The 10,966-nt window shown below is 33.7% G+C and overlaps 1 protein-coding gene across 1 annotated transcript in view; it reads left to right on the forward strand.

Moving 5' to 3' along the window:
* Nucleotides 1-10,966, forward strand: part of LOC111678130 (serine-rich adhesin for platelets) — a 91,600-nt gene that overhangs the window by 70,939 nt on the left and 9,695 nt on the right. The window contains exons 6-10 of the mRNA XM_046949196.1: nt 1,435-1,642; nt 1,719-1,955; nt 5,963-6,144; nt 10,299-10,500; nt 10,592-10,752. Of these exons, the coding sequence (XP_046805152.1) occupies nt 1,435-1,642; nt 1,719-1,955; nt 5,963-6,144; nt 10,299-10,500; nt 10,592-10,752 (990 nt within the window). The remainder of the gene's footprint in view (nt 1-1,434; nt 1,643-1,718; nt 1,956-5,962; nt 6,145-10,298; nt 10,501-10,591; nt 10,753-10,966) is intronic.

Consider the following 10,966-nt stretch of genomic DNA (forward strand, 5'->3'; position numbering starts at 1 on the left):
CTATAGTCTAGTCTATAGTGTAGTCTATAGTCTAGTCTATAGTGTAGTCTATAGTCTAGTCTATAGTGTAGTCTATAGTCTAGTCTATAGTCTAGTCTAGTCTATAGTATATAGTCTAGTCTATAGTCTAGTCTAGTCTAGTCTATAGACTAGTAATGGTTCTGCACCGAATTTCTGCAGACCATTACTTTTGTGTATTGCAATTGACTTCATATTTGACAACAACTTAGATAATCGATTGATTTTAAAAAATCAATATTTAACTATTTATAACCAAAAAGCTGATGACCTTTAAGTATACGGAAGTAAAATATATTTAGCGGCAAAATAAATTTGCATTTTCCTTACAGTTACTCAGTTCGAAATAATGCAATTTTATAAACCAATTACATTTAGTCTTTTAACAATAAATATTTTCTTCTGCTCTCTTAGCAAAAACATCTGTATTAAATTAATGGTTTAGAAAATTCAAAAAAGAAAAATTGCAATACAAAAGGACTTTTCTCTAGAAGTTGCACTGTAATCAAATATTTAATACAATAAATGACACAATTTTGTATGTAAAACGGTTTGCTCCCAGTTTTTTATTTTTATTTGTAAATTTTTGCAAAGACAAAGCAAAATTATGCAATAAAAACAAAAAACAATACATAGCTCTGAAATGGAAATGTAACTGAAACTAGAAAAAAGAATAATTTTTGCATTTTAGTTCTTTAGTTGAAAAACAAAAAAAAAGCTCATAGTACTCGTCATACTAGCATTAGCATTTTCTTGTCATAAAATAATTATTCATGAGATTTTGCTAAACTTAAACATTCAGTTCTTTAGTTAAATGACACAAGTGTCCTTCTTAGCCATTATCCTTTTTTCTACTCTTCTATTTTCCTACACAAACAAAGAAACAGATACACACAATCACAAACACTCTGGAAAAAAACTACACCATTTCCAATTGTTTGGCAGAAATTTACTATAAAATTTCTTAACTTTCTAACATTTTTATTTAGAAATTTACAAATCGAAAATTTATCAAATTCAATTCGAATTTTTCGAAAAAAAAAATTCAAATTTATTCGGAAATGGTGTTAACATTTGGAAAATATTCTCTTACATTTGGCTGCATTCGTATTCGTTCGTATGTAAGTTTGTATGTATATATTGTATTTAATTTTAAAATATGTATGTATTAAAAACTGAAACACACACACACACACACATTCAAAAATGAGTAGACAATTATAATGAAATTAACAATGTAGGTTAGTAATACAATTACATTTTAAATTATTTAAATCAAAACGTATTTAGTCAGAGAGTAGTAGTTATATGAGTAAAACCTTTAAATTCCTTTTAATTAGTTTTAAATTTTTCTTTCTAGTTACAATCCCTTTTATTCAACCATTTTTAATTAATTTTACCAAATTCCACTTACAGACCCAATATCAAATATCAATATTCCGCTTTAGATAGTGGCAATGGCATTGTGGAGCGTTCACCGCGCGAAAGAGCCGCCCGAGAGAAGGCTCTCAATGCCACGCAAGAGTGGATACAACAATCAAATGGTAGATATGAAGTAATTGCTCATTTAGATGAAATCGGTTCGAGACATGGTAAAAATTGGTTTCTAGTAACCGATGCTTCGGTAAGTTTATATTTATAATAATATTAGTTTAAGATTTCACTTCTTTATTCATGTTTTTTTTTTAATTTTTTTAAAGGTTCGCACCGATCGTTTAATGACTTTATTAACCCTGCCGCCTGACTGTGTCGCATTTGAAGATCTATCGCCTAACGAAAGTCCTCGCAATATATTAATGGAACTTTTAGGTTCTCTGCATCATCCGTATATTTATCCCGTTTTGGATTTGGGTTTTCTGCACACCAATTCGGGTAATTATGCCTGCTTGGTGACACCATTCAATTCTAGGGGTAGTCTTAAGGATTTAATATATAAGGTAAGTCGTATTCACTACAATCAAAAAAAAAAACATATTTCCAGTATACACAGTTCAAAAGCGATGGTCTCGTACTTTTTAGACCCCATATCTATAACATTGAGTTTTTTAATAGTGTTTAAATAAAACTACTTTAGCCATTAGATTGACACTAAGCCACTTCACCATGATGTTATGTGCGTTTGATATCATGAGTGTGAAATCTGTAATATTATCCTAAACGACCTGTAATGGTTAGCTTATTTGCATAGTTTTTCAACAGACAAGAACTAATTAATCAATAGCGCAGCAAAAACTTCTTAATTTGGATGAAAGTATTTACCACGCTCGATTACAAATAACTACTTAAATAAGTACTTACAAATAAGGTATATTAAAGTGCTTTACATTAACACCTGCCAATGTTGTCCTATTTTCAAACACTGGCTAAGCTTCTGTGACGACTCACCACCGCCCCATTGTGTTTCTTATACAAAGGTGGCAATTTAAGTGTATGGAATTTCCGGTCCAGTATACATGCACTTTGCTCAAGTACTTGAACTATCTAATCCCTGACCTGTTCTTCCTCGTTGTTTAACTTCCGAAATGTAAAAACTCCACTTCTGTTTACAACCACGAGGACTTTGTTCCTACTCACAGAGAACACACTGTAATACATCTAGTATGAACAGAGTTTTATCTGAATATACCTGGACAAGGAAGGAAAATTCAACGGTAGCACTTGCATAAGATAGCTTTCATCTATCATCTTTCAACTCTGTGCACTTCTTTCTCATCTAACGCACTCATAGAAAACAATATCCGACTCTCTCACTTTAGATATAAGCCAAGACCCATACATTGCTATATTCATCCTGTATCATACACATTTAACACCGACTCATTCTTATCTTTATATCTTCCGCGACAATACTGAACTTATAACGAAATAAAACTTCAGCGTATATGATTTTAAACCACCGCCACTAAGTGAATCCCGAAAAAACCTCAATCAACTAACCAGCCAGGGCATAGTCATGCGGCAACTGGCCACCCGTAATACCTGATAATGTGATTCTTTGTTTCGACCCCATGTCAATTCATTTTAAAGAAAGTCCGAAAAGTGAAGTGACAACACCAGTTTATAGTTCCGACAGACAAAAGGTACTGGTAGCACCTCTTTACCCTGAGGTTTTCCATACACCATGATAAAGGTCGTTAATCAAGGAAACATGCCCGGAGGGAGCGATTACAAATAGAGAGTTCAACTGTTGGTTTCTTTACGTTAATTAGTTGTCGCGATGAAATAGCCACTGAAAAGTAAGTGGTTATATAGGTACAAGTCTTTACCTCGTATTTATTGTAAATCCACTTGCGACGAAGAAAAGTATACAGAAAAATTTCCGAAACGATCAATTTCTAACATATTACAGGATCGTCTTCAGAATAAACAAAGAAGATCGTTTTCCAATTTGTAATAATTGTCCAACTCACAACCGTTTTCGTATAGTTGTAGCGTTGTATGCCATAAACATTTTATTAAATAAAACCACATCAATAATAAAACAAGTATGTACCAAATTATCTTGAAAATTGCAAGGTGTAGCGAGCGCACAAGCTTTACATGGACACACAGACGGACGGACATAGCTAAATCAACTCAGAAAGTAATTCTGAGCCGATTGATATACCTTAAAGTTGGTGTAGGACTAATATTTTTGAGTGTTACAAACATCAGCACAAACGCATAATACCCTCCCTGCTATAGAAGTGTGAGGTATAAGAATTACGATATACTTCGAAACAACCGTACAACACAAATTGTGAATTTTTCTATTTTTCGTTTCTAACAGTCAGGAAAGGAACAAAGATTCTTCAGTTTCGTAATACTCATATTATAAACTCAATGTCCAGATAGCATTTCCCTTCTTCTTTGTCATTCTATTCGTAATTTGTACAAAAAAAACCTTCCAACTAATTATATTCGGAGTCCTTTACAGATAGCGCAGTCCCCAGGTTAGGTTAGGTTTTCTCAGGTAGCCAATTTTGGATTTACTTGGGTCCATGTTGTTCTCTTTCTAAAAATACCTTTAAGAAAAAGAAAAGAGAAAAGATAGGGAAGAGTGGAAGAACAGATACAGTTGCAAAGAGAAGGAGATGAGAAAGTCAAAGTCTCTTCTTCATCCTCGTTTTGAAAATTCCTACAGTAATCGTTGAAAGGGAGACCAATGCGTCTAGCATGGTTCCCAAATTTACAATGGCCAGTGATTATCGATATCAGCCTACTTAATTGCGGTCTTTGGAGACCAAGAAGATATTTAGACCTGTGAGGATCCATTTGTGGCCACAGTACTCTACATAATGAGCACGTGTGTTCACACGACCATTTGTCGCGAGCGATGTAGAGGCAGTTTTCACTGATTTGCCTCTTAATTGCAAGTAGTGGTATACCGCAGAACTGATCTATATCCATTCTGCTAAGCATAGTGCCAGCTCTTGCCAAGGTGTCAACAATACCATTGCCATACGAAATCCCATGTCCCTTTACCCAAATTAGGGTGATGTTCGAATGTCTCGCCATCTCATTGAGAGACGTCCGGCATTCATGGACAATTTTGGATGTGGAGAACACACCAGTTAGGTATTTAATAGCAGCTTGACTATCGGTATAAATTCTGATATCCCCGTTGGATATCCGATAGTACCTTAGCCAATTTACCGCCCTCCTTATCGCCGATATTTCAGCCTGAAGGATACTACATTCATCATTAAGTCGGAAGGAGATTTTCGTTCCAAATTCCTCAATGAAAATGCCACTACCAACTTCCTTCGTAGTTTTGGAACCGTCTGTATACTCTCGCAAGCAATTATTTGGCGGAAGGAGAGATTCTTCAGACTCCGAAGAGATATAATATTAGAACTTTCTCACTATTCCGGTACCGGAATACAATAATCAACAATGTACTGATTATTCGGTATAAGATCTATGATCCTAGCATGGCCTATGGAGCATTGTTTCCACTTACCAGTTACACTCAATCTGGTCGCAGTTGACATAGCCAATTTCCTTGCAAGGAGATCGACCGAGAGCCAGTTGAGCTAGCGCAGCCCCTATCTATCCATCCAGTCGTTATGTTGGTTAAAATCGTCCGTAAACTCATTACTATGCACACTACAGTGCACTGGTATCCAAAAGAGTCTAATAGTTCCGTCTTAAGGGAGTCTGAAAGATATTTTTATATCGGTATCTTGAATATAGACACCGGCATCCGGCAAAAAGTCTATCAGACACAAACCAATTGTCCATAGTTGAATGATTCCATTAGAGGTATTTCCCCGAAGACTAGAGTCGTAATTTTAAAATCTATAATTCCACAAGAGGAGTTAGTGTGTGATTGATTGTCGAGCGAAAGTTTTACTAAGGAAGACTTATTAAGCCTTAATAGATTTCAAGTCGCCCCACCCGATATAAGGGCGCTTATGGACTATTACTTATGACAACTTTAATGCCAAGAAAAGCATACCTAAAAGCTTTTTTAAGCAACTTCCGATAACTAACCTTTCTCCCACCAGGCAGTACAACCATAGGTCGGAATAGGCCTAACAACCGATGTGTAAATCCAGTTCTTTCCAATAGAATTATTGCATGATTAATTCCCTAAAGATTTTATTCCGATATTATTAATAATGCTCGAATATGTTTTGTATTAAAAGTATTATTTACCAAAATTCCATTTATTTCCACAATTTCATTTAATGATTTCATAGCTCCCAATTTCACCATAAAGAAGCCATAAACTATTATTTTATAGTTATTTTTTTACAATTAAAATGTTATATTGAAAAACAAGCAACAATAAAGTAAAAAAAACACATAAATAACAATTTTAATTGTTAATGTGTCGATTTAAAGATTATTTTTTAATGTTTGTAGTAATTAAAAAAATAACAAATTTGTTGTATTTGTTTTCTTTAGCCAATAATTAATAAATACGTATTATTTTTATTTTTATTTTTTTAATTTATAGGCCCAATGGAATGAACCTTGGTCACGTAAATATACACGTAAACCAACTGGCCTGCCAGTCACGCAAGTACAACGTTTAGGCAGACAAATCTTGGAGGCATTGCTGTTTCTCAAAGAGCGAGGTTTTCCATTGCATGGTCATTTGCATAGTGGAAATGTGATTTTACAAAACGGTGCTGCCAGGTAATTTGAATAAGTTCTTTTTTCTATCTCTCTATAAAGTAATAAAATCAAATAACTATGCAGTAGTAAGTTGAATATATTAAAGCCTAAAAGTAGGCAATTGTGGTTTAATGTCGTAATAAAAAAAATGTTGTGTTATATTGTAAAATATTTTTATTATAAAATTTTTCTAGTGGTTTTCAATTAGAAAGTAATTTACTGAAAAATTGCTTTACATACCGAAAAAAAAGAAATACATATATTTTTATTGTTGTTATTTTCCATTTTATTACTTAGATATTTGGTAAAAAAAATAGCGTTATAGAAAAGTTGTTCCAAAAACTGTATATTTTATACAATTCAAAACATGAATAGAAAAATATGTATTTACTTTCTCCCAAAAGTATAAAACATCTATTACAATAGAATTGAAATGTAATTGTTTGCTTGCTTCGAGGAATGTCTGAGAAGTATGCAGGCAAATACTTTCAAAGTTTACTTTCACTTTTTGTAATAGTTAATCGTGCAAGACATGCAACCATAGCATGAACAAGTTTCTATCCTAATTAAAGATTTACTACCACCCTCGTACATCTTCTGAGTGCGTGAGAAATGTAATTGTTTGCTTGCTTCGAGGAATGTCTGAGAAGTATGCAGGCAAATACTTTCAAAGTTTACTTTCACTTTTTGTAATAGTTAATCGTGCAAGACATGCAACCATAGCATGAACATGTTTCTATCCTAATTAAAGATTTACTACCACCCTCGTACATCTTCTGAGTGCGTGAGTATGTAAGAGTATTTAATGTTGGTTTCGACAATTGCACCATGTTTTGCATAAATCTTAAAAAAAAACTTATTTTTTGTAACTAACATAAAGAAAAGAAAACTATTATTTTCAGTTATTGTTAAAAAAATAAAAAAAGAACAGGAAATATTCGAATGGAAAAATACAATATCAATCACCTTCCATTCTTGTTGCACTCTAATTCACCTAAAAGTATGCCACTGTAAGCAATGTATATTAACTATTGAAAACTTTTCAAATCCTAACAAGATTTTTAGCTTATTCAGCGAAAGTACATATATTAAAAATACCTTGACTTAAGTACAGTGCTGTTATCAAAATGTTAACCTTTAATACAAACTTATAAAGTTATTCTTACGAAAACTAATGCAAAAAAATACAAAATGAAATTTGACGATAAAGTTTTGTAGTTTCAGAATTTAAACATTTTGTAGTGCTAGAGTTTCTTCAACTGACACAGCAGAATGTAGAGTCACCCTAATACTAAACTCTAGAATCGAAGGGACAGAGGGATACTACTTAATACAGACCTTATGTAACCTAACGTGATGAATTATTATGGCCCTTTTTCCCCCAGCTATACTGCCACTTAACAGTAACTCGACTCCATTACCACCACTACAATTTTAACCGCTATTCTCATAGTCACTGGCGCTTGATTTTTGACAAAAGTCTTCCACGCAGTCTGTCATACCACACTATCCCATCTGTCCTGCCACTTAACAGTAAATCGTGGTCATCACCACCACCACTACAGTTTTAAACGCCATTACCACCCAGATCTCATAGAGCATAAAACGCTAAAGGCACTTGACCTGTCGAAAGTCTTCGATGCTGTCATGACATACTCCTTATGGATATTCTGCAATCCATAGAAGTTCGTTCAGAGACAACTTACTCAAGAATTCTTAGAATTAAACAAAGCCTATATCAAGGCGGAATTCTACTTTAACCTATCACTAATAGCACTACTTATTATAGGCCACTATAGCTTCTTCAGCTGGCAGAGCTACACTTTGCTTGTAATACTAAACTCTAGAAACGAGTGCTTTACGTAAACACCTGTCTTGACGGTCTTATTTTACGGTGGTTTTCTCATCCAATGGGTAGACTTGAACAATGGTCTACCATCGCCCCTGAATCCTTCAATAAAGAACTCAGGTGGCAATTTTTGTACATGAATTGGGACGGTCCATGTACAAGCACTTTGCTGAAGTACTCGAGCTATTTAATATCTGACAATTGCTGCCCCGTTACTTAACTTCCGAGATGTAAAACATCACTTCCGTTTACAACCACGCAAATGGGATGGCCTCTGTTGATTCGGCAACAGCTAATAGAGACATATTTGGTAGTCCGAAATACCTAATAAAATGGATCAAGATCCAATTTTTATGAACCGATAATGTGACAAAGATAATAGGAATTCCAAAGTCAATAATTTCAATAATTCCTGTTGAGATGGCAACAGCACCGAGGAACTTCCCCGAAGCGAAAAGGCATACTAAATTAGTACTAATCTATAATATATGGAGACTTTCTCAATCGTTCGCTCAATCTATCACATCAGTCCCATTCTCATCATATGCCCATCATATGCCGGTGTCCCATATCGCGACTGGCGATATGCTGCTTTGTACATTAGGTATAGGATATATCAGTCCTTAAAACAACATTCTCTTCTCGCGAGTTTGGGGTTAGACCACAGCCACTACGTGGATTCCGAAGGAACCTCAAGTACATGACCAGCCAGGAAATAGTCCTGCGGTCAACAATCCACCCGTAGTATCAGATTATGCGGTGTTCTGGTTCGACCAGACAGTAGACTATAACCAATGGACAGTCACTACGTGGATTCCGAAGAAACCTCAACCAACTGACCAGCCAGGACATAGTCCTGCGGTCAACTGGCCACCCGTAGTAACAGATTATGCGGTGTTCTTGTTCGAACAGACAGTAGACTGTAACCAATTTATAGTCCCGGCCAGAGGAGGGAAACCTCTCTGCTCCCCAAGATTGCAATAATACCAAAGTGGAGCTTGTCAATATGATTATAAAGGACAAAAAGTTGGAGGACCATCAGTAGTGGCGGACTAATAAATATTAATCTGAACATTTAAAGAGAAAAAGGAAGAACTTTCATAAGGGTATGGGGGTCTCTCTCTCATATGAATTAAATAAGAAAATCATGTATCTGAGAAACTATAAGAGATAGAATCTTAAAATTTTACATAATGAACATTAACATTCTTGTGAAACTTTAGAGAGAAATGGACGGACTTTCAATGGGGGGATTGGTACCTCCCATATGAATTGTGTACAAAATTTCGTATATCTGGGAAACTATTAGATAATTCACATTTAAAATTTTAATTTTTTTTTTTTTGGAAAACGTAAAATCTATATATCTGGAAAACTATTATAGTTAGAATCTTGAAAATCGTTATATTGCTTTTAAGGTAACAAAGCACACTGAGTATATCTACTAACTTAATAAATATATATACAATAGGACTTAATATCCAATTAAAATTGTTTTAAAATATGTATTAAAGATAACAGATTTTTAAACAGCCCTTATTTACACAAAGTACATTAAATGGAAAGATTACAACTTAATATGTTTAAAAATAAATTTTAAGCATTTTAAGTAGTAATAACGCAATAAAATCCTTAATCAATATGAATTACATATTATTGTTCTGAAATAAATTGTAATTTTTTAATAACCAATTTAAGGACACGTCTTTGTCATATACATACATACATACATATATTCATGACGTCCTTGTTTACATGCAAATAAACTCCATGAAATTGGATGTCACGTTTCGTAACGTATCGTCGTTGTTGCTTTTGTTCACATTTATTTGTTCTTAATTCAAATAATTGTCATAATTATACGCTCGTTCCACATTTTAACTGTCACATTAATATGTGAATCATCATTGCGTTGCAAGTAGCAAGTCTCGGTTCTTTACTTATGTGAATATGAATGTAAATATGAATGAATTATAAATGCCACATGTTAACAAGGCTAAAAACAAACAAACAATTCGTAATAAAATTAAGATAAAAGAATACAATGTCTGCACATATTTTTTTTAAACAAAAAAAATATAAAAATGGTTGTTGATTGTTGTTAATTTCAAACAATAGCATAATTAAAAGTCATAATAACACATGCAAACATTTGCACAGACTATGTACTCATACATACATATGTATATACATACATATACAGTAAATATTGTAATATCGGGTTATGCCAGAGAGGGTGCTGAAAGAATTATACACTCTTTTGTAATTGAGCTACTTTAGTGAACAATAAACAATTGTAATAAAATATCTTTTTTTTCTCTTTTAGATTATCTGGTCTCGAAAATGGTCTACTGGGACTATCGTCGCGCATTAATGCGGTAATGTGGTCACGTTCTACTACAGACATCGAAAATGTTGATATCATTTGTTTTGGCCATCTGCTGTATGAAATGTGCATGGGCCAAGAGATGACAACACCTAAACCGTCCATGAGAGTATTAGAAATGGAAATGGAACAATTTCCACAGGTATTTATAATTCGAAGAAAATATTTTGAACATTTTCTGAGCGATATTTAAACTAACAAAATAATTTTTGATTTAAATTAATTTTCACTAGATTTTAGATGTATTGAGTTTAATATTTGAACCACCCAATGGAGCATGTCCTTCTGTGGAGGAACTGGTATTATGTGATTTATTTAGATCAATTGATTTACGAGAACTGAGGGGACCTTGTTTTAATGTAAGTATCGAGAATATTAACTATTTTATGCACTTGTTTTTTTCTATGATCTACTTTTTTGACTAGTCTATAGGCCAGAACTGAACTGAACTGAACTGACCTAGAATTAAACTAGAACTGAACTAGAACAGAACTAGAACAGAACTAGAACTGAACTTGAACTGAACTAGAACTGAACTAGAACTGAACTAGAACTGAACTAGAACTCAACTAGAACTGAACTAGAACTGAACTAGAACTGAACTAGAA

This window comes from Lucilia cuprina, chromosome 2 (assembly GCF_022045245.1).
Source record: "Lucilia cuprina isolate Lc7/37 chromosome 2, ASM2204524v1, whole genome shotgun sequence".
Lineage (NCBI taxonomy): Eukaryota > Metazoa > Arthropoda > Insecta > Diptera > Calliphoridae > Lucilia > Lucilia cuprina.